This window comes from Diadema setosum, chromosome 3 (assembly GCF_964275005.1).
Source record: "Diadema setosum chromosome 3, eeDiaSeto1, whole genome shotgun sequence".
NCBI classification, from domain to species: Eukaryota; Metazoa; Echinodermata; class Echinoidea; order Diadematoida; family Diadematidae; genus Diadema; species Diadema setosum.
In genome coordinates this window covers 26184388-26209701 of record NC_092687.1, presented here as the reverse complement: position 1 = coordinate 26209701, position 25314 = coordinate 26184388, and the positions used below count along the sequence as shown (strand labels likewise).

Here is a 25314-nt window from a genome sequence, read left to right as displayed (position 1 = left end):
TTTTGGTCATTTCCACAGTATTCACAAAATTGTAATTGTTTGAAAGACGAGACACATTCATTGACAATAGGAAGTAAGAAAAGGGTGCAACTTCATGGACTCCTTCCCCAGTATTCTCATCGGATGGCATATGAAGTGAAATGCCTCGTCCGTGACAGAGCACATTACGGCGAAACTTTGAGTACGCCTAGAAGCCGACTGGACGACTGGGTGTGGAGTCTAGAAATCGCAGCATCCCATATCCTTTTTCTTGCTCGGTGTTTCCGTGTTCAGTGTCATTCCACTGGAGCCAACCTCCAAGTCCTCTCGCTTGTGGAGTTGCCTGCGGAGAGAGAGATCAACAGTGATACGGTGCACTTCCGTTATAACGAACACGGTTAAAACGAAATGCCGGTTATAACGAAGTAAAAATTCAGGCCGCAACATCATCCGCTCTATGTATGTTTATTGTTTATTTGTTAGGTTATAACGAAACTTCGATATAACGAAAGAAAACTGCCGGTCACGAGGTCTTCGTTTCATCGGGAGTCCACTGCATTGGGGCATTATGTATGGGGCATGGTGGAGAGGGGGGGGGGGGGGGTATCGAGGGATGCAATTTTCCCAACAACGTGGCGCACGCAATGAGTTATTAAAGGCAAATCCAAATTTGCTGATATAGTTGAAGTGAACATGTATCACTAGCCAAGAGCTGGTAACTTGTACAGCCCACGCCAAACACTGTGCTTGTGTGCAATCTTGACATCAATGTCAACTAGTTATGTTGCATTGACTCCTGTTTGTTTGCGCGTTGTTGTGTGTATATGTGTGCGGTTGGGGGGGGGGGTAATTTTTGTTTTATTCGTGAGGGTGTGCAAGGGTCGAAGATGATAGGTGAAATGGTAACAAACAACTCTCTTGTTTGTCCGCTATTTCTCACCTTGTCAACTCAATGACTGCATCTTCGATGTTTGAGCCATCCTTGGCGCTGGTTTCAATAAATAGAGCATTGAAGGACTGAAAGAGAAGAATAAATGAAGACGAGACATTCGTTTTGACGAAAAAAAAAAACCACAGTTTACATCACCGAATATAGTCCTATAACTTACTTTCTAATTGTGTGTGATAACATTGTGTATTGTGGTCCATCTCGACAACACATCGACTCAACAAGAGTGCAGACTGATTTTCAAACGAACAATGGACCCCTAATTCTACTGCACATAGATAGGATGAGAGAAATCACTTCCCAGCAGTTCAATTAAAGAATACTTCATTATTTTACCCTGCATTTATTGTTTTTTTAATACTTTCTATTTTTTATGTTCTGAGTGTTTACGACATTGGCCTCAAACGACTCCGTTCTAATAATAAAATTGCTAGTTTTGGGGATTTGTTGTGTGCTTTCCTTGTTGCAGCCGCTGTTAATTACAGAACTTAGTGTTGAAAAGAAACCATGCATGTTTACATCGCATTCTTTTCTTCTTCTTTTTTTTTTTTTGAGGAAGAATAGGCACTACATGAATGTGACCTGGGAATAGCGAATAGTTGATGGATTTCTATTTTTACATATCAGCCGGTATTGGTTGGAAAATTCCGCCTTGAAAAAAGAAACCATACAACATTTTTCTTTACATTGTATATCAACTATATTGTATGATTTCTTCTTTTTTAGAGCTGACATTGAACGAAGCCGACGTAAATAGCGGATCGTTTAATTCTTCTTTCTTCTTCTAATAGCACCTGGTGTTGATTGGAAATCTCCGCCTTGAAAAGAAACCATACGACGTTTTCCTTCACTTCTGTTTTATTCTTGTGTAAAAGGAGAGCGGCAATACTAGATAAAGTCGTTGTGCGACTTTCGAACGCGACTTTCAAAATCGTTTTGAAAGAGGGTAATCATGATCTCCGTCGATATCAGTGGTTGTAATGATTCCACTTTTTCTCAGCATACTAATGTTTTTTTTCCGTAAATGTTTATAGAAGGTACAAACAAACCAGCAAACAAGCAAACAAACAAAAACAAATCTAAAACGGAGTTTACAATGAAACGTAGGAATATATATAATGGCCTTATCATAGACATCTGATAAACATGACATCATAATATTTAGATGTGATGGGTCGGGTTTTTTTTTTTCTTCTCCTTATTTATTTCAAGCGTTTTAGTTCTTACGGTGGCGAGTCGCTGCCCGTCCTCCGTCCGAACACAACGCACACCCTCAGCGGCAGCTGCCGGCCTAGCATCCACCTTGTTGGCACAGATCATTACGGGCACGGGTTTGTGCGCGCTATCCTGTGTTTAAAAGCAAGAATTGGTGATATAAAAGTGTGAAAAACCTCGCGATGCAATTAGAGATTGATAATATCTAAATAAGGCTGAGTATTTATAAGGGCATATAGCATAAATTAGAATATATAACCCATGATTGTGATCCCAAGATGTTGTACAAAATAAGAATCTCATGTATTATAGAACATTGTCTTAAACATTCATAAAACCCTTTACCATCCATTTCATATTGATTATTGCCCAAACTTTATTTCCTCGATACCATAATTACTGTGTAATTTCTGATGGGAGCCGCGAATTCACCCACGATTTATGGACTGTGGAGGAGCTATTTGCCCTTCAGATTGTAATAAGAGACCAGAAGCAGCGTAGTTCACCTCTATAGCCTCGATCCAGTCGCGCACGTTGATGAAGGAGCGCTCGAACGTGCAGTCGTAGAGCAGCAGCACGCCGTCCGCGCGCCGGAAGTACGATTTGGCGATGCTCCGGAAGCGCTCCTGCCCAGCCGTGTCCCAGAGCTGCAGTGACGTCACTCGGTCGTCAATATCGATTGTCTTCATCTGGAAATCCACGCCTGGTTAATAAAAGTGCAATGACACTTGAAAGTAAGTGTTTAACTTACTTTTTAATGTCAGATAAACGTCCTTAGCACTTAACTTTTTACGTTTTTTTAAAGAAGTATCAAAATATTTCACAAAAAGATCCTTGATTTTGAAGTATTTGTACCATTTCTTGGATGGTTCAGCTGCGAAAACAAATCATTCTTTAAATAAGTTTGAAGTCAACTTTACCAAGTGCCACAGAACCATGCAAGAACTGAAAAAGATAGTAGTGATGATCATGGACTTGAACCAGAGCGGTCAAGTTTAGAAGCCAGTGTTTTTTGTCCGTTGAGCCACAGCAGTTCCTATATGGACAAAACTTCAACATTCTTGCTTCTGATGCTGTTTTTCATTTAAAATTTGTTTTTCACTTTGAATTTGGAGTTTTTAAGAACCTTGTATCAAGCTTCAGTTCAACTCTTTCCTTTCTTTGTAGATTTCTCTTTGACAAAATGAAAATGTGTATTCAATAACTCTAGGGCTTATTCACGTGAAGAGAGGTTAAGGAAAATTGTCAAAGTCGATGGAGTTTCCATTCTTATTCTTCTTTCAGATTTGAAGGATAATCGGATATTGAAGAAACTTCGCTACCATTAATTGTATCAAATCATGATTTACTCTCAGATAAAAAATAATAAAAACAGCGTGTTGTCTATATAAGAGTCAGTATTTGCTGGTCTGTAGTCCAAGTCGTACACACCCAGCGTGGAGCTGAGGTTGCTAAAAAAAACGCCTTACACACATATAGGCTTACATGATTACACACACATACACACCACATCAAAGCATTGCTTATTCTGTCTTTACTAACAACGTGAAACTGCCTGTAGACCCAGCAATACTCACCCAGCGTGGAGTTGAGGTTGTTATGGAAGACACCTTTACACAGTCTCATGATAAAGCTCGACTTGCCCACAGCGGCGTCTCCCGCCAGCACGATCTTGTACATTCGCTCGGGCTGCTGCTGGGGCGTAGGGGACAGAGGCTATGGGAGGAAGATCAAAAGGTAACGCGTAATATGAAATGAAAAAAAAAATGTCTTCTTTTTTTCCTAATGTTAGAGCAAGTCACAATACTTTCCCCCTTCTATCTTTATAGTTTCCCCTTTTCTTCATTAAATGTGGCTATGATATACTAGCTATAAATGCAACTGATTTCCTCAAGATGCCTTTTTGTAAGTAGGCCGACAAAATACATTGTATTTTACCATTTTTTTTATTTTTGCAAAAGATATCGAGTACATAGCATCTGTAACGAGTTAAATAATGGAATATAATTGTTTCAGATTCGGTATATTCGCTCAAGCTTTCAATCAAAGAAAAATCGAAAAGGGGCATAATAAGTTATCTCCAGTTAAACTTTTCAGGTAATGGGGTGCTTGCTCTGTGAAAGGTTTTAACAGGAGTATGCGTTCAAAATTAATCCTACCAGACAATGATTATTCATAACAAATTAATGCATGTGCATTATTAGAAAAACAACTAATAAACAACAAATCCATACAAACTTGCTCGCTACACGTACGGCTTCAGATTGAAATCACATTTTAAGTAATACATTTCATTATCAAGGTCTAAACGAATTATAATAATGAATGTTATCAATAACGATGTGTTTAACGTGAAAACATCAAATGAAATGTTATACACTATAATGCTACGGTTTCTGGAATTGTTATGAAGAAAAGAACTTCACAGCACATTCTATTTTGTGTTTGTTTAATGGACTCACATATAGATGAATTTATGTTATCACGCAAACATGTTAAGCTATAATTATTATGTTCTATGAGTAAAAATGCTAAAGGTTACGAAAAGTGTGTAAGTCAACACTGTTCAAAAGTTACAAAGCACACCAAAAACAAAGTATGTCACATCGTCAAAGCAGAAAAGATCGTACCTCATTTTCAAAGTAATCCAAAAGGTTATGAAGATATGGCGCCAACTTGCCACATTATGGACAAAATCGACAGAGAGATGCTTTAACAGCGCATTTTGTGTATGGGACAATAACCAAAGGTAGTTTGTTTGTTGCACAACAACATAATATATATTCATTGATGGCAAAATACGTTAACTCAAAGAATACAAAAGCAAGTAATGTTGATGTCGATGAATCCACTACAGTGGCTGACATCAATTTGAACAATTATGGGAATCGCAAGTTAACTTTATGTATCTTTATTTGTGTATCTTTATGTAAAATTCTTCCCTTTTACTGGCAGTAATATACATACTGGTATTAGTGTAAAACGTTTCGAATAACTACATTTTTTGATATAGCGATGAATATGCCTCTGATCATTATCGCGGTATGTTTCTCTTTCACTGGCTTGTTTTCTTTGTTCAGTGTACTTTTAAAGAGTAACCCTTAAAGAAGCAGTGAAATAAATCTCAGTCAATCAAGAGTTATTCCCCCACCATAACAGGTAAGGATAGGCAGGCGGATTGTGGATTTTACCTTTTGGGGCAGCTGGGGCAGTGTTCGCTTCCTACTCGTGGTACTCGAACGCGGCGAACTTCCGCGGGAAATTCCGCGGGAGTCGCTTGTTGGTTCGTTGTAAGGTGACGTAATCACGGGCATGCCCGACGCTGGCCTGCCATTGGCGGGGAGTTGAGATGACGTAGCTGCTGCTTGTTGTGTGTGAACCTGGGCAGAGGTCTGTCGCTGCGCTTGAAGTAGTTCTTGCTTCTAAACATTGTGAAAGGATTTTTGCGGAAATGATTTTAGATAATGAATGCATGCATGTATCTTGAAAATAAGAGAATACACTTATTTATCAATATCTCGGAATGAAATTGTGATCGGGAACCAATAGCCTCTGGGAGTTCCGATTCCCAAGCAAACTATAAAACTAAAATCTTTGGTATGAACTACACCACTGGACAACCGCTTTACAACACACACACACACACACACACACACACACACCTTTAAGTCCTAGAATAAAGAATGGGAAGAGAATGTTGTAGGGGGAAAATATCTTACTACTGATTCATTTCGGTTCATTTAAATACACGGCTACGTTCTTTGGAAATAATATTTTTTTCTTTTTTTGAAGCCATCTGTTGCGATCGTCAAATGCAGTTTGACAGTGACATCATGGAAGAATTCCACGATGTTTAGGAATTTCCCCCCTTGAAGTCCACTCCTCCCACCCCCACAAAAAGGAAGGAACATTTGACAAGAGAGAGAATAAAAAAATGGCATAGTTCAAAGAACTCAAAAAGACCTACATCACTGCCATATGGATTGAATTGCGATGTTTCGAATAAACTTGAAAAAATAACGACATATTTAAGGGAATCCGAATGGTCACTTGGGCATAGTTCTGAACTTAATCAGTTAGTATTAGGTGTACTGCAGTTGGTTGCTATGTATTATCGCCAACTGTCACGTACCATTGAGACTGCAATTTCCTCCCTGAGTGGGGGCGCCCTTCTAATATCTTCTTCGGTTTCTGAGTCCAGCTCGTTGGGATCCCGAAGAGTCGAGTTTCCAGAATCTAATCGAGAAAAAAAAAGCGAGCAAAAAGTGATGCTACTTTAGAAGGAGTGAGCAAACACGGTAAATATCGTAAAACGCTGCAAAATTGAGAAATGTGAGACGACTTTCACTGCAATTGTTCACTCAATGTCATTAACCGATTATAATGATCTGTGCAAGGGATGCTGCAGCTCGCTGGACAGTGTGTGTAACGTCATGTGATTTTCTGTGTCTATCTGCACTAGAAACACACAAAGTGTTAAAAAGAGAGAAGAAATAATTTATCACCTACGAACAACATACTTAAATTAGATCAGTGAAGTGGATAGGTGACAATCATTGTACTCTATAGGCCCTAAAATACTACGTGCTGTTATGAAAAGAACTTAATTGAAACATTTATCCCCCACAGAGGGAATTAAACATTACTGACCCTAAGCATGTCTACTTTATCGTTCTCATCGAAAGGTATTGCTAACTTTGAAAACGTTGTTATTTGTTTTATTGCATAATGGAGTGCAAGGTAATCAGATGTCAGGACAAGTATGACAAGTAGGAGCGAAGAACACAAGGGTGTTTGTGTGGGACCCCGGGGCAATCTTGAGTTCCATTCGCACTGCACATTTATATTGGAATCAGAAATGGCTCAAATAGTCATGCTGACTATTACCAAGGAGGTTTTATACATGGAGTAACAACAGATCTCATGTTTGATGCCGCCACTAAGAATATTTTAAGTATGTGCTAAACTGGAGCTGCCTCACAGATAGGAAGACAATTGACTAGTGTCTCACAGCATAATCACCAGCCACTTTCAAAGGAAGATATGTCTTGTGATGGTAATTACTTTTCGCTACCCCTTCTTAATAAAAGGTAGGTGGTACAGACACGAGGATGCGCGAACAGAAATTGAGCAAAAAAAAAAAAAAAAATGCTGAAATAAAACTGAAAATTACTCGACTGGGCATATGTGGGCACTAATCTGATATATCTATCAATAAAGAATTATACTTGAAGATTATTCCATATTACTTTTAATTGGGGAAATTAAGCCGAAAAGTGATAAAACCAGCTTTCCAGGATGGTACAGTTTTAAATATTTTCACATGATACAGTTCTGATTTACACTTTTGTGCAAGTTTCTGGACGGAATTGACTTTTGTTTTACATGCTTTATCATTAAATGAAATTTCATTTCATTTAATGAATAACTAGGCAAAATATGGCCAACATTATGATAACGTTCAAAATAAATCTTCAGATTGCTCAGCAAGACGGCGGCGTCGAGCATCGATTATCAAAGGCATAAGTGCACCTGCGGAATTCTTTTGTACATCAATAGAAATCTGACAACTGTTTGAATAATTACAGCCAGTTGGAACTCCATGTATAAAACCTCCTTGCTATTGGTAAGTGCTTCGAGGCTGTCTGACAATAAAAGCAGTGAAAAACAACAAAACAAACTAATCTCCACGACAATGTTACAATGCTACAATGCGTTATTGTGGCACACTTGTAACCAAAACATACGCACAATCTCATATTATCAGAAACATACTGTACATAGAAACCACAAATATACACATGGGTATGCCAACTGGCAACTTGCACTCCATGCGTTTGCACACACTGCCAGTCACAAACAAACGCCCACACAAGGTGACACCAGCCGATATTCTGTGGCATGTGCTTACAAAATTATTGCTCGTCAGGTGCTGATACCAGATGCTCATAGTTCAACTAGATGAAAAAAAAAAATCTAGAATCGCTAAACTATCACAGAACACATCACTCAACATTGTGTAAACACGGCAAACTTGGGCTGCTTTGAATGGCACATCAGACCGAAAACCAAATCCTTACCAAGGAACTCCTCCAGAAGTTTTCTCGCGCCTGGATGAGAAATGTAAACTTTTCCGCGATAATTTGAAATTTGTGGAGAAGTTATAATCTCGTTGCATCAAAATTAGAATAAGTGAACATCAAAAACACGATGTAAACAGTACGAAGTCTTGGTAATTGCATTGATAGTGTTCTGCTTGATTATAATTGCTCTCTTATCTTAATGTCTCTCTTATCTTACTGATGGCTATGTATCCGTTCGCTTATGTATCGCCATTGGTTCTTGAACTCTTAATCTCTATTGGTTCTCCTATGGTTTTCTATTCTGTTTTCTTACGGGTGTCGCTTGGTCCTTTCAAGCGTCCTGCATTGGAGTCCTCAATGTTCTGTACTGGTAATCTGATAGCACTTTATTGGTGTTCTGAAAGTTTTCAACTGAGTCTCTGCTGTGCTTTTAATGGTGCTCTGAAAGTTCTCTGATGATGCTTTGATTTGATTGCCCTTTAGTGGTTCTATGATTGATCTATAATGGTTTTTATTGGTTCTAAAGGTCTTTGGTGTGTGTGTGTTTGTTTTGTTCTAAGGGTATTCTATTTTTTTGTATTATTCTAATGGCCTAATCTTATAGTTCTTCATAGGTTCTCTATCAGTTCTCTAATGGTTCTCTAATGGTTCTCTATTGGTTCTCTAATGATTCTCTAATGGTTCTCTATTGGTTCTTTAATGGTTCTCTAATGGTTCTCTGATGGTTCTCTGATGGTTCTCTGTTGGTTCTCTATTAGTTCTCTAATGGTTCTCTGATGGTTCTCTATTGGTTCTCTAATGGTTCTCTAATGGTTCTCTAATGGTTCTCTGATGGTTCTCTTTTACTTCTCTAGTCTTTTTATTGATTCTCCTCTGGTTCTTCTTTGGTTTCTGATGGTTCTCTGCTGGCTGTCTGGCTTGCTGCTGGCTGGATTACTACAGATTATCTGATTTGTACTTTTCTACTTAATTCTCTGCTATCTCTTTCACCATTCTTTAGTCACTTGAAACGAATCTTTTTCCTCCCCGTATACCTACCTCCATCGTCGGGATAGTTGTCGCCGTCAGCCGTGGGGTAGACAAACTGCCTTCTGCCCCCGGACACCTGCATCTCCGTCCCGTCGTACGAGCCTTGGCGAACGAACGTTTTCCTCCTTCTCGATCTATTTGATTATGTGATAGGAGAAAGAGACCTGAACTATATATGTAAAGAAAAAACGATAAACATATGCTTTCCGCCATTCAATCTCATGTAATCCATTAGCCTATCCAGTTGCTTGGACCTATAGTCTAATACAATAATTATTTTTCTCACTTTGTTCAAAATGATATATTTTATTTAGCGTTTCTCAAAGCATAACACAATGTAGGAAAAGACGAATCGATACAAAATGAAATCAAATTAATAATAAGAAAAATCAGCCAAATCAGCTAATGAAAAAAACAAACAAACAAACAACAACAACAACGAAGAAACGAATTATGGCTGTAACTTAATTGGAAATTGGTCAATCCATATGAATTATGGCTGTAACTTAATTGGAAATTGGTCAATCCAACTTAATTGAGCTAGAATGAAATTGTATTCGATAGCAACAAAACAGAGTTTACCTCATCCTATTTGTACACCTGCCATTTCGTTATAACTCCATTATTTTGTATGCTTTGAGTACCGGGTGTAAAAGAAAACATCGTTGCATTATATGTAGAACACCTCGTCCACAATCCCAGGCAGAAAAGGGATGGATGGAGGAGTGAAGGGATATATCTGTTCTATTGAAATAGAAATCTAGTAATGCATACTATTTCCTCACTTTACATCAAATACATAGGTAAAACAATTGTTTGCTTTTAAAACAGAGAAAAGGTAAACCGAAAAAAAAAATAGAATACAATAATTATGATATAGAAATATCACAAGCTAAATGCAAAAGAAAAAGATGAGAAACTGAATGACAACGGAAAGGTGCGGAGTCAAAAATGAAGACGAAGAGGAAAGGTAACAGGGGCAAAGAAAATAAAAGAGAACAGAGATCAGCAAATGAGAATTATGTTACTGTATGTGGTGTGAGAGAAGAGAGAGATGAAAAGAGAGAGAGAGAGAGAGAGAGAGAGAAACATACGATTCCGCGGAGAAAGCCTCGTCCATGTAATCATTCATGTAGGACGCTGAGCTAAGGAGACGAGTTGTACGAGGAGACATCCGCGACGACTGGAAAAGAAAATAATGTGGTAATAATTAATATTCATGAGAGTCATTATGTATTATTGCCAGCATTAATCCATATCGTCATCCGCTAAGATTCATTTCTATTTTCTTTTATCTATGAAGGCGCTGTGGATAACCTTAAACTTATGACATTATCATCGATAATCATCATTTTTATGTTGCAACAAGGATCTTATATCGACTGTAGCTCGCCCAATCCTGGGCATGGTATTCAAAATATGAGCAATTTAGTGTAAAGGAATGACAGAAAAAGGAAACACATTATAAATAAATAAAAACAGAATAACATTACATCAAGAGAAAATGAAAAAAACCCCAAAAAATCAGATACACTGAATCGTGTTACAAATGTATCTGCTATCTAGATTGTTAGATAACATGCAGCAGAATGCTATAGACTCTGTAATTCTACTTTTCTGCATTACATTGTCAAGGAAACATATAGCCTGGCACTGTTCAAGTGGCCCTCTTCCCAGATTTAAGTGAGACAGCGTGCAAAAAGTGGCTCTATCAACCTCTAGGTGCAATTATATAAATTAGACGTGCTGCTCACCCTCGAAGCAGTGTCCAGTGCCGAACGGAGATCATCGTTCGTGTCCTGTAGCTTCTTGTTGGCTTCGCTGTGTAGAAAGAGAAATAGCAAAGTTCAGCATTCTATACGAAGGGTCAAGTGACAACAATTGGATATAGAAAAACAATGAAAAGAGTCGAAATAAGTGAATAGGGGTATGTTTCTTTCTCTACAGCGAGCAATCCCACCTCCCCTTCCCCCTTCTACCGCTCGCACTTTAGAAATATATTTTTCGGGAAAAAAAGAAAGATAAAAGCAACAAAAACAACTACAGGTAAATATCAAGGCTAATACAGTACAATGTACTTACAATAATTTCACTGCCAAAAGTACCATCGACGGATAGTTTTTAAAGGACTTCAAGGGTAGAAATGATGTCCAACTCACACATAGGATCAACGGTCCATAAACTAACAGACAGGCCTCATATATCCACTTCACACAGTTAAACTATACGTAAATTAAACTTGAATACAATGCACTCAACATCTGTTCCAACGTTACATTGTAAGAAAAACACAGGGGTGACCACTACTCACTGAAGTAACTGGATCTGTCTTGACATTTTGTCTTGTTCACTGATGTATTCCTGGATTACATCACGGTTGCTGTAGTGGAAAATGAGAACAAATAAAAAAAATGATCAAAACAGTGCAGCTAAAAGAATATTTCGACCAAGATCTCAGGGAAAAAGAGTAGAGAAGCAGTAGAGGGAACATCTGATTCGAAACCGAAGTAGAACGCCCCCTGTGAAGTCTGAAGAAGTCTCGAAGGACTCTCCAGTCATGTCTATAATTTCTTGAAAGCATGATGTGTGTACACCACCTTGTATTTACTTAGAGGAGTTCCGGATGTGGCAACTTTTCAGTGCCCTTCAAAGATAGAAGACCTACCTTCGAAGATTAGAGATATTACGAAATATAATATTGTCATATCGCATTTACGTCGAAAAAAAGTAGTGATCATGAGAAACGCAGACACTTCTGACCAAGGAGCTAGGAGACCGTGCATTTCACAACAATCTTTGGGAACTGGTGATGTCTTTAAAATTTTGATCATGTACGAGACGCAAAAAGAAGGATGTGAAAAAAAAAAAACCCACAGTAATTTGTCGTAAAGGTTCTGCGGCCATTTCATCATTCAATACGCTGGATTTGTAATGTATTGCCCGCAGGCGCTCCATGATAAACCCCACAAAACCCAACCATGCCAACGGTAACAAGATCATGTGAGCACACATAAACAACAGTAAACGGTGAGAGATTAAGGAGGTCAACGCACTTTGTGATGAAGCCAAGCTGGTCGTCGTAGTCGCTCTTAAGTGTGACGAGCTCGCTGCGTGACAGGGCTAGGTTCGTCTGGGCTTCGGTCAGACTGCTTCGGAGGGTCCTGTTCTCCCCTCTCAGCTGCTCCATATCCTTCTTCATGCTATGGAGGAGGTCCTCCCTGGGCCTCTCCTTGCTGACCACTCGGTCTTCCGCCTGGCCAGATGATATTATGGGTATGGTGCTTAGACGAAGCATTTCACGGGAGTAAAAGAGACTACTGCGTTGCATATATGCAGATTATATATTATTCATTTCCTAGGATTGTTTTCTTTTTTGTGTGTATTATAAAGAGGGCGATCCTTGCAGAATCAACGAAGAATTCATATTCTTTGATACAAACGTGTTGCTTCCTATTCTATTCTACTAGAAATTTATTTTCAAGAAAATTGCACTCTCCTGGTAAAAATTCACTGTAGATTATTTTGATCAGGGGGGTGAGAGCTCACCTCCCTGTTTTGATAAAGACCTTCTGATTATCGTCACATTGCTATTATTTACATGATCTCAAGTAAAGAGTACTTAGATAGTCATTTATTGTCAACTTTGATACATTTTCATGACTTAGTACTTCTGTTATCGCTGCTACGATTTTCCGTAATCTCAATTCCCAGTACTATTCGTAAGTCATGAGTTACATTACAGCTTTTATGATTATCATTACTGTTGCAAAACCTTATAAAATAAACAATCATTCTCACGCGTCTCATTTTACACGTGAAAAGTCACTACTTTCCATAAAGGTGGTGTACCGGTTCCTTATAAGGCATATTGTTATTACCATTATGATCGCATTTTTTTTTCATTAGGGCCTAGCATTATCATTGTTGAATAAACTGTGTACTTGACTAACAGGGGATAGTTGTCGTGTACTAGAGTACTCCATTTTACTTTTGCAAAGACAAAACCTTCAGTTCGAATAGTTTTCAAAATGCTTTGTGTGCCTTGAGTACCGATTAACAGATAAAACCATGTATCGTTGTACACACCGTCCAAAGTTCGTGGCATAGAAAGTGTAAGGTGAATAATGAAATAAATTACAAGCAAACAGGTGCCATATGCTACACACAAAATGCCAGTAAAGTGCTTACGTTGTGGATCTGGTTGAGGTTACTCTTCAGCTCGCTGATTTCCGACTCCAATTGGGTTCGCAGCTCCTCCTTCTCGGCCTCCACTCGCTCTCTTTCCTGCACGTCGAGATGGAATGGTAAGTTGAAGTGGTAAGTTGTTAATACCCACACCGCAACGCTAAGATTCTTGTCAATTTCTTACAATGTTGCCTATCCGTAAAAAAGGAAAAGGCTACATATAATTTTCCTCCATTTCTCCTCTGATTGAATGTCAGGTGAAAGTAAATGATGTTGGCTTCCAAAAGTTAAAAAAGAAGAAGAAGAAGGTGTTAAGAACTCTTTTAGTTCCATTTGAAAGTTATTTGGCATTAAGCCAAATGTGAAGTAACTTGACATGAAATTGAACGAATGATGTTTCTTTATAGAAGAAACATCATTCTTTTTTTTCTATCTCTCTCTACCTTTCACATCATTTCATGTATTATAATACTCGGTGTCATCTTAGCAGCATTGGGTGCATTACTCACATATTTACATCAATGACAAAAAAACAAAAACAAAACACAAAACAGATATCACTTTATAGTATGTCGACTAGAACACCAGTTTTACAATTCATAATTCAGCAGACAGATTAGACAACAGAGAACAAAACAAGGACAAAGACAGACAAGTAAAATGTCAAGCTGTTGTGGTTGATATCTATAGTAAGAAGTATCGCTGAGTGGTACCTTGACCTGTGAGGTTCCAATGTATAAAGGCTTCGGTCTTGCGAGACAAGGTGCCCCTCCTACGGAATTCCTCCGGGATAGCACAACTACGTCACCGGACAATTGGCGCGAAAGAGGTGTCATTGTCGACTTCCGGAGGTCCGGAGTCGATTTGTAATGTCCCGGTTCGTACCTCGTGGTGGCAGGTATCTGGTGTCTGGATTTTTGAGGCATACTCTGGTATGGGGAAACATGATCCCCGGAGAGTCCCGGGGAAGCGTTCAGAGGCATCCGAAGATCATGGCTGGACTTGTACATGTTGTCCCCACCGAGGTCCGGGGTGGACTTTGGTCTGACAGGTAAGGTCACTTGGGGGTAGTGTTTCAAGATGCGGTGCTCGCTGCCGTCCTCTGTTCGCGACTGAACGATATCTGCATCTCGACGTGTGTCTTTAACAGCTCCAGCTGAAGGAACCATTTGCCCTACCAAAGGCGTTGCTTGGTAGTGCTTAGGAATTTTGTGGATGATGTTTGAGTTCCGATCCTGGGTTGTATTCTGTGACGCGCTGGTGGCTTCTGAGCGCGGGTTGTACGTCCGGGCTATCGCTGCCCGAATTTGATCCGATGCGGAGAGATAGGTTTCCGTTGGGGTCTGGCAATATTCTGGCTCGTACTCCTGCTGCTGCAGCTCTCGAGGACGTCCTCGCTGATGGCGAAGATTCTGTCGCTGTTGCTGATGATCACTCAGCTGAGAGGTATGGAAAGGATTGTATCCGTAGTATGGATGTTTTTTCTGAAGCTCTTGCATCGACGTGTCCAGTTGATGCTGGTGTTGCCTCTGGACAGTGCTTCCCTGACCGTAATCAGCTCTGGAGGATCCATGGTTGATGGGGGTTGTGTAATGGTTGTACTTCGACGAACTTGTTCCCTGGGAGCTAGTTGAATGGGGCGCAGCAGTCGCCTGACCTTGCCCCTTTGGGTGAATCTGGTGCTGCGCTGGGTTATATGGCTTCGGAGGTGGCATAGGTTGGGTGAAATCGTCCGTCAGCAAAGATTTCAGAGCTCCACCAACATCAGTCAATGCCTCTGTGAAATCCTTCAGACTTAGCGCCATGCTTTATAGCAAGTTTCCTTACTATCTTCAAGACATGTACACAACGTCTCCGGCTCGTAACCGGCACTCGCCACTTTCCTACACTGAGGCTGTTCACAACCAAACAACATTCAAGGACGATGACCGTTAGCTAATCCAAGAGGACAATTTTTTGGGGACGACACGGAAGAAAGTTCCAAGAAGACGTCCCCAGGAATTGTAACCTCCCCCTCACTGAGATATTATCCGATTTTGTAGAATAGTACGGAGACGTCACATACCAAAAGTAGCAATACGCTTTTTAGGACCTTAACTGTCGCTTCTCTTCTTAGTACAATCGTCCAATACGCTGCACAAGAAAAGAGGGATCCACAAAGAGGGATCCACGCTATGAATAGTCTTGTCGGCGCAGCCTTCATCAGCAATAATCAAGAGTGGTAAATAAACACATCTCCGCAATACCACCTGTCCACAATACGCTATCACCACGTTACCACACTATTCGAAGTTCGGAAGACGCACACGTCTCTTTCTCCTTCCGAAGCAGTTCCATATCGATTACCTCTTTGTAGTCGTCCAAAAGTTATTCAGCTATGAGTGCTTCTTGCCCCGAGGACAACAGAGCTAATCGATACAGGTGCACCTCTGTAGTCTTAATTCCAGACACAGACGGTCTCAAGACGTTGCGTGAAAAGGGGTATCCCATGGGAATAATGTTGTCACTTTTAGGTCATTCTCAATGTCAGGTGACACGCGTCATTTTACGTGTATATTTACGTGAGATGCAATTTACAACAGACAAACAGCCAGACAAGAAAAAAAAAAAAAAACAACAACAACAACAACAGCAACACACAAATTAAGCAGTTAACTAACAAACTAATTAACATCGAGTGACACAAATAAACCGGAGATGAATTTATGAATAACATACACTCGGGAAAAGATCGGAAGTAAGCGGTGAGTATGTAGCCTACCTCTTTTCTGACCCGCTGCTCCGTCTTTGTCACCTGTATCTCCATCTCATACTCGAGCTGCTTAAGGTGCTCCGCATTGGAATCGTTACTCCTGACGAAGGAGTCAAGAATATCAGCCATATGTTAGTTTTTCAATCTACAATATCGGCATCGAAAGGGTACATCGACTAATATGCAATATTTTCATATGGTTTACTAGGCTCATTGCAATTTGCATCACTGAGAACTATAATCTCTAAATGCATTTTTTAACTTATATCAGCATGAATTACTTCTTTCGAAAATGTAGGTATACGTTCGTTTAATGACGGTTAATTGGTAAGAATTTGACACACAAGGTAATTATCATTTATAAATGTTAATCGTGATGTCTGCCGTCTTGTCGTATTGACGGGAAGGTATGTCTGTGCCTGGCTATTACAGATAGAGAGTGACAAAATGGCAGTATGAAATTAGTTAGATAATGTACGTATTATAACCATTTCATGCCGTAAGACTTAGATGCAATGTAATGACTAATAATAGGCCTACTTTTTGCGTGTGTTTTTTTTTTTCAACGTTCCTGTCATGTAAACGACTCGCACAATAACAAAACCAAGCGCAGAGTGCGATATGTTACAAGAACGAGGCAAATAGTATCAATCAATTAATGCAAACACACACAAACACACACATACACACACACACACACACACACACACACTTGCATCAAACTTTTAGAGATTGCTGTGGTAAAAATCTTCTTGCGTTTTTTCATGTTCATTTTTATCTTTACCTTTTCAGAGATTTCTCCAATCTGTCTATCTCCGAGTTTCGTTGTCTCAGGTCTTTTATGACGTCATAGATGACGGCCTCGAATTGGCGGAGGAGGTGGGGTACCTCGGAGGAGTGGAGCTGTTGGTAGAGATCACATACTTGATCTTGGCTGGGATGAGAAACAGAGAAAAGAAAGAGAGAGAGAGAGAGAGAGAGAGAGAGAAACTCTTTTTATTAATGATTTATATTATGGTATATGTGAATGTATCTAGTGGATATATATGTTATGATGAGATTTTATTTATCATTTTACTCTTTACCTTGCAATAGGAATAGTAATGAAATAACATTATTTCTGTATGTGTAAGCCTACTTGCCAAACGAAACTGATCACTTATGAACATAGGCTTTTTCCGTATTTCAGGTTCCATTTTCGCTAATATTTATTTTTTTCCCTTTTTGATGTTATCTTAATTCACTTTACTTGTATCATTCTATGACAACCTCGTGTTAATTATGGTTTTATGTACGATTCATATTTAACATTTCTTATGTTGTATACATATCTTCTGTTTTGATGTACTGTATATACGCCGATTTGTTTTATTCGTTTGTACGTTAGAATTGTAAATAGTTATGAATCTATACACGGACCTATTGATAAACAGCCTATGCTGAATGGGCCTTTCCCTGATGAAATAAATGAATGAATGAATGAATTTTCGGTTCTTTGGAGATACTCCTTATACAACCCTAGGCGATTCTTACAGTTTATAGCCCATTTTATCTATATCCAAAACGCATTTTAAATTGCTTTATTAAATATACTTAACCTTTTATTTCTATCCGACACGAAACTGTCGTGTTTCATTCTGTTTCGAGAATATACGGACCTGCCTTTCACTTATTCTATTAAATCTCTGTTATATGGGAATTGCAATATATAATATGAATAATTTTGCTCCTTTCCGATCAGCCCTCGAGAAACGAACAATTGCTCAACCCCCCCCCCCCCCAAAAAAAAAATAAATAAATAAATAAAATAATAATAATAATAACAAAATAAACTGAAACAACCAGTTTGGAGACAATGCAACAGTTGACACAAATTCTTCTCAGTTACATGTAAAACTATTTGTCATCGAATGACCTTGACAGCTATAGACTGCTCAAGAGATTACAATGATACAAGGAGCTTTTCGTCAAAGCTATTAAGATAGCCATATCAACAACACCACCAACAACAAAGATACTCGTCAAAACTGTCAACAACACGGACGTCAAACTTAAGCTGGGGCGCCCTCAACGCGAGGCTAGAACCATGCTCTCGAAGAGCATAACTTGCAAGGACGTGTCGAATTTAGACGGCTTTGCATTTGGTCATTAACCCTATAAAGCCCAAGGGGGGGGGGCACATTGTGCCCCCCCCCCTACCATATTTTTGTTTGCCGCTCCTATACCCTTTACCCGATTTCAACCAAATTTGGTGACTTTTCCTAAAATCTTATTGCGCACATTTTGATATATAATTCAGCTATGTCCGATATTGCTGGTTGCCATGGCAACCATAAACTGACAACCATGTTCGTCAGATTTTGCATGATTTTCTGTTCCAATTTCAGTTAACAGTATAATAACGGATGAAATGGGTTTTTTCTTGGCTGTAATTTGCTGAAGAACCAAAGGGTGAAGGAATTATGGTTGTGAACTACCCTGAAATGGTTTTCTTATTATTTCCTTTATTTTCTACACGACATAGGCATCAAACAATAGATATAATAAAAATAATTGAAAATACAGCATTTTCCAAAGACTACCCTTTTATTTTGTGTTATTTTCACACAAGCTGTACCTGTAATATCATTTGTTTATCATATTATCAATCTGCAAACTCAAAATTACAATATTTTGGAAATATGAAATGCAATACCAATATATGTATTCATTCCAAGCAATACATTATAGGTTTTATATATTTCTTTATATTGTAATGAATAGCGCCCCCGTGTGTTGACCTTGAGAAATTTCAACCATAACAAACAGTGAAGGCTGACTTGCTTTTCCTTTGTGGTAAATATGAAAATGATTGATATTTAAAAAAAGATATATACTGGGGATAAATAAATAAACAGAAAAAACATGATTTTAGCGTATTTCCTATGTATTTCTTTATATTTTGGTAAACAGCGCCCTCAGTGGATGACCTTGAGAAATTTCAAATGTTGGGTCATGTAGAGTACGAGTTGCTCTACCTATGTGCCAAATATGACGGTCATACATCATATAATAAAGAAGTTATATAGGGGGGGGGGGGCACAATGTGCCCCCCTTGGGCCTGGCAGGGGTCAAAATAGCTTGGGCTTTATAGGGTTAAATTTGATATATACGCCATAGGGGCAAATGGCCGTCATGAGGACTAAACATTAGAGCGACAAGGAAAATATAAAAGAGCATAATAAGATATTTTCCCTTTTTAAGTTTATATTCCAAACTCAGTATAATAATTATGATCGTTTAAGACCTGTTGTTTAATGGGGTGAAAGAGTAAAATATTCACAACCATCAAATCAGAACATAAAAGGCGGGATCAAAGAACATTACCTCTTTTAAATCTTCGTTTTTTCTAATGCTATACCACTCTTGCACCTTCGTCGGAGAAGTATTGACAAAAATAATGAATTAGTTTAATCATTAATGCTGATTCCTACATAATGAGAAGAGATTCATATACTGGTGTCATGTCGCAATTCCTTCCTAAAATCTATAGATGGATTCCCCCTCATCCCTTGAATTTAGGAAAGCGATAAACGCAAAGCGATATTTATGTATGTGCATTATTACATATTTGAAAGTCGATAACACGCATATTTGCGTTATTGGTTCAAGTTCCCTAGATTTCCATGAAAATGCCATGTTTGCAAATCGAAGGTGCGCCGTATATAAATCTATCGGGATGAACAAAGCGAAGAAAAAACAAAATCGATGCGAATGACGTGGAAAAGCCCCTTGACATTCATTTTCAAACACACATTTCGCACAATGCCAGCAGTGTTTACTTTGTGTGTAATGGCAAATATCACACTCGTGTTCTGTGTGAGATGCGTAGGCGATTGTGTGTTTTATAACCATCGTTCAAAAGCCATTACCCTATGATATTCGCATACCATGTACACTGAATGCCAACATGTGCAGAATGTACAAAGTATTGTAATTTGCACTTTTATAGGACCAATGCCACGTCATGTCTGCTATATGTGTGAATGTACTTTTCAACTTTGACATGGACGAATATCTATATGAAACAATTTACATTTGCATGCAGAAGCGTTTAAATTATGTACCAGCTGTTTACATTAGTTAAGAATACATTTTCATTATGCGTAAGCTTCTGTTACAAAGTGATTTTAATTACAGGAGTGTTACATAAAAGATACCTTGTTATTAACATGACATGTGCCCTGAAATACACTTGACCTTGATGCGACATTGGATTGGACCATATTACACAAAGATCCCCCAATGTGGTTGTGACCCATATTTGGTTGGAATCCAAAGTAAAGCATAGCATTGCTTCTAAAAGCAATGTCCCACATAAGTTTTGCCAGAGAAACTAAAATTTTGTCGCAGAGGATGTCAATATCGGTTTTACCCGCCTGCGTCTCAGGTATGCGAAAAAACAACAACAACAACAACAACAACAACAACAACAACAACAACAACAACAACAACAACAACAACAACAAATGGCCTATAGGACAAAAGAAGTAAGTGGCGTGGGTACTTTTGAGAAGGGGAACATCAAGACTCGGACTCAAGCATACACAACATCAGTGGCCCGTTGCATAAAACTTACCATTGAATTTCAATGGTAACTACCGTCAAAATTAGGCGTCACAGCAAGTGAGCATCAAGGATTATAAAATTTACCGCTAATTTGAAGACTTACCGTCAGAAAGGAGCGGTAAGTCCAGCGGTAAGGGTTTTATACAACAGGGCCCTGGTTAGGGATGCAAGCTATTTACGGAAAAACACCGCGCATGCGGCTTTGATAATGCAAACGTAATGTTATACAATGTATATGCATGGGAGTGGAACATATGGCGACGACTAACACCAGGATACGAAAGCGTCAGCGCAACACTTTGTTGATGAACAATTAATGTTAAAGGGGATGGCTAGTAACTGATCAGTGGGAATTAGTGGGAATGCTGGAGGATGATTGTTTAAATCCTTGTGGGATTCATTTAAGAGTACATTATACATCTATTGTTGTGTGAAAATTATTTGCTTCAGAATGGTCTCATATTCACGTAATGTGCAGTTTAATGTTTCCAGGTTAGCGTGCCTGGTCAGTGACGGAGCATTAATCTGCACATTACTTGAATATGAGACCGTTCTGAAGCAAATAATTTTCACACAACAGGAGATATATATACTGTACTCTTAAATGAATCCCACAAGGACTGAAACAATCATCCCTCAGCATTCCCACTGATTCCCACTGATCGGTTACTAGCCATTCCCTTTAAGTAGTCTTCTAAACCTTGTTCAATTGCTTTCAGACAAGTGAGACCATGGATCTGACAGTTCACGTAAAATTCATGAAGCACTATAATCTACAGATTCCGGACGGTATTATAAACATAATATATTGATATGTTTATAATACCGTCCGGAATATATATTATAGCAATTACAGAGTATACAAATCTTTTCTCCTCTTGAAAGGGTTCTATTAGCTACATAATGTACAATATACTTTCATACACATGAACATGCATTTTATCTTTAGCGACGTTATTACTTACTGTTTCTTGACGGGAAATTCTGCATCAGTAAAAAGTTCGTAAGAAAGAGTAAAATTTTACGAGCACAGCAATTAAATTTTGATCAAAATCGGAATTAAAAGTAAGTAAAACAGTTACAAAATTATACAAATTCGCTTACTTTCTTTTTTTTTTTGTGCAAAACCCTGGGGCCTGTCTTATAAAGACTTGTGATAGAATTCAATCACAAGTTTTTTTGTGTGCTGCAATGCAAGTTGCGATTGATTTGGGGACTTGTGATTGATTTGAAGGCGTTATAAGACGGGGCCCTGAAAAGGTTTTATGAATATGCAAATGAGTGAGCTGATGATGTAGTCATATCACAGTTTTCAGTGAATAGTGTAGTTCACTTTTCTGCTATTTATAACTTTATTCTTGGCTGAATAACTTAAAAATTAGAATCACACATGTATACATGCTACATCATCACGGCACGAGTATAACGTCGGAGATCAGAAGACATAATGTACGTAGAGCCGACTTTGGAAATATAACCTTTACAGTTTTATATTTTGACATTATTTTAAAGGTTTTTTCCGCGTACTAAGTATGGGCAAATTATACATCAATTTTAAATAAAGCTTAGCATCTAACAAATTCAGATCTGCTTATTGCGAAAAATTGTTTCCCTGAAATTATATGGTAACACATCACATATTACTATCTGAGACTTGGACGTTATTTTCTTTAAAAAAAAAGAGAGAATGACAAAATTTAATGTGCATACGGTTATGAGGACATGATATCATCAACTCACTCATCTGCATGTCCATGTTGACTGTCCTAAAAATGTTTTTTGAAATTTAGGGAAACTTAGTAATCATAACTCCCTTGATTTCTATCCGATATCGATACAATATTTTTTCACTGTTGTGCCTCTAACACATTACTGCTTTTGAACAGATCAACATTTGACCGATGCGGAATTCTCTTTAAGCATTGAACTAGTAATTAAAAGTAGTCTCTAGCCGACTTCAGTATACGCATACATAGACCCCTTATGGACCCCTCTGAAAACCAGCCATTGGCTGACGAGGGTGTTCCACCCCATGAGTGGAAAATGAAAATTGAATTGAATTGAAAATAAACACCGCCTTTGGACGTGTGGAAGATTTAAAACTAATCAGCTCTCGTAATTCTCGAGTTATTTCAGAGTCTATACAAGGATAAAAGAACTAACACGTGATTGGCTGAATGATACTCTCAACAAAAACTTTCTCTGAGTATAGTACGTTATTGATCTCTATACCTGCAGGTGTTATCCACTGAAGGATCCTACAAACAAAATTTCATATAGTGCAAAAACAAATCATAGAAAAAAAAATAATTGACACTGTCAATTACGAACAATACCATAGGAGTTAAGCTTGTCACGTGACTAAAGCAACACGTGTGACTATTCTCGTGTGGCACCGTGGCACCTAAACTAGTTCGAATCGACCACCTGCGATGGATTATTCTTTTTGGATACATTAATCAAGAGATAACGGGATTATCCTTTGGAAGAGATACACACAACTTGTGTTCGTCTCCTCAACCTGCTCCTCTCATTCCGTGTTTTTAGATATTTTCTTTCCTTTTTTTAATGACATATCTTCATTTTATTCTTATCAAATATTATTTCTTTTAACTCTTTCATGATCTCGTCTTCTCGTATTCTTGTTTTCTGGACTTTGTCTTTTCTTTTTTCGTTTTGGTCACCTCACATTTTGCTCCACTTTGTCTTGAAAGCAATTCGTCTTTCAGATCAAGAGAAGTTTTACAAACATGCGTGTTGAACTGCGATAAATCTTTGACTAATACTTTGGGGGCATTTTTTTTTTCTTCTAATAGTTAAGTTATGCTCTCTAAATCCATTATAATGAATTGAATACATTTTCTCATATTTTTCTGAATTAATACGAGGAAAGTTTTTTTTATCAGTGGTTTCATTTCTTTCATTTGTCATTAAAAATGTGAAAAATGCGTACTGCGCAGTTGTTCTTGAGTGCCTTAAAGGTACACGGTAAAAGTATTACAGCACAGTTTTTAATGAGCATTGAAGTCGTAAAGACTGTATGGTTGTACAAATGTAGATAATTGTACTACAAAGCGACAGCATAAGAGATGACAAAATGTGCATTATTGCGCGGAACGCAACTGTTAGCTGTGAGAGCTATTTGTTCTATAAAACAAACCTTTGGAGAAGACTTGCCCCTGGTCCTAGGCTTGTCATTAAGTCTTGCCAAGCGGAGAGGGCTGCAGTAGCTTTTCCGTTCTTCATGATGCTATTGTTGTTATTGCTTCGCCCATAAGAAGTCCTTTTTGGAGTGATACCAGCATTAACATCATCATTGACGTCGTCAAAGTCCACTCGATCACCGCTGCGTTCTCCTCCTCCTCCTCCTATCCCTTTCACCTTCTGTCGCAGGAGCTCTTCCACGCTGTGGAAGCCGCCTTGGAACTCGTCGACCGTGATCCGACCGTCGCCGTCCTTGTCGAGTTCGTCGAAGAGGCTGCCGAGCTCGACATCGCTGATCTCGAGGTCATTGCCGAGACAGAGTTCGCGGAGGTCTTCGTACTCGATGTAGCCGCTGGCGTTGAGATCGCAGACGTCGAACAGCTGTTGAATTTTAGATTGATCCATTGCAAATCTCCCTTTCCTTTAACAGACGAACATACATGTACAATTCTCATCATTCAAATTCACTGCACCACAATTAGCACTACCCGTAGTCTTCCATATTCTTGAAGTTTTGACTGGGTGTCGCGCGAGAAAAAAGGCAATATCTTAGCTCTGAAGGTGACACTGTTTTCCTCAGTGCTAAATAACGAACCGCTAACGACTTTTATTCTCACAGCTGCAGCAGCTCTATATCACGCTTAAGATGGGTTTCATGGGTTGCAGCAATGCATATATATATGATCGTCGTAGCATGCGATACTGCTACAGACGAGAACAAGCGTAAGGCAATACTTCAAAGACGGGTGTTCACTCGAGGGGAAAGAACGTCGCTTTGGTTTGGTCGCTTATTCCACAATAGATATCCAAAAATGGATGTCACACTTGCCTTGCTCCATCAGCTTCTTATACATTGAAGTTGTTGGTCCGTACGTTGAAAATTCTTAAACCTCAGCCACTCTAATATCATTAGATATAGTGGGAGGAGATGATGCATGAGGTGTCAGCAAAACAAACGTCGTTTCACAGCAGATGACGACGCACATACATCAACGTTAAATAGAAATAGAATTGGAGGAATAACGGGGGAAACTTTTCAGGAAATTATCGCGGATGAAATGGAGAAACTTCTTAAATCTCTGGTAACAAAAGATAGACCGGTCCACTCAATTTTCGGAGCCAAAAACAGAAGATAACAATGCAAATGATTTTAGATCACTGCTATGTAAAACACTCTCCTCGTATATTGGCAAAGATATACAGTAATCTATACATGTACGTGTTGAATATTGTATGGGAACTCAACGTGAGAACTATTGTGTCACATAGGTCTGTCAAGGCGCCAACCAATCACAGCCATTCTTTCATAA

At 38.7% G+C, this 25314-nt stretch overlaps 1 protein-coding gene across 1 annotated transcript; it reads right to left on the bottom strand.

Annotated features, from left to right (window-relative positions):
* LOC140226312 (ras and EF-hand domain-containing protein-like) lies at positions 1 to 24409 on the bottom strand. Its single transcript, XM_072306806.1, has 16 exons — positions 23961 to 24409; positions 16977 to 17126; positions 16202 to 16292; positions 13444 to 13539; positions 12309 to 12508; positions 11567 to 11635; positions 11010 to 11076; positions 10350 to 10438; positions 9265 to 9389; positions 6276 to 6379; positions 5335 to 5565; positions 3721 to 3859; positions 2650 to 2846; positions 2156 to 2275; positions 920 to 996; positions 1 to 322 (listed from the first exon to the last, which is right to left on the bottom strand). Exons 1-16 carry the CDS (start codon positions 24407 to 24409, stop codon positions 220 to 222), a joined length of 2307 nt encoding a protein of 768 aa, XP_072162907.1. The 3' UTR covers positions 1 to 219.
* Between the last annotated feature and the right edge of the window lie 905 nt (positions 24410 to 25314).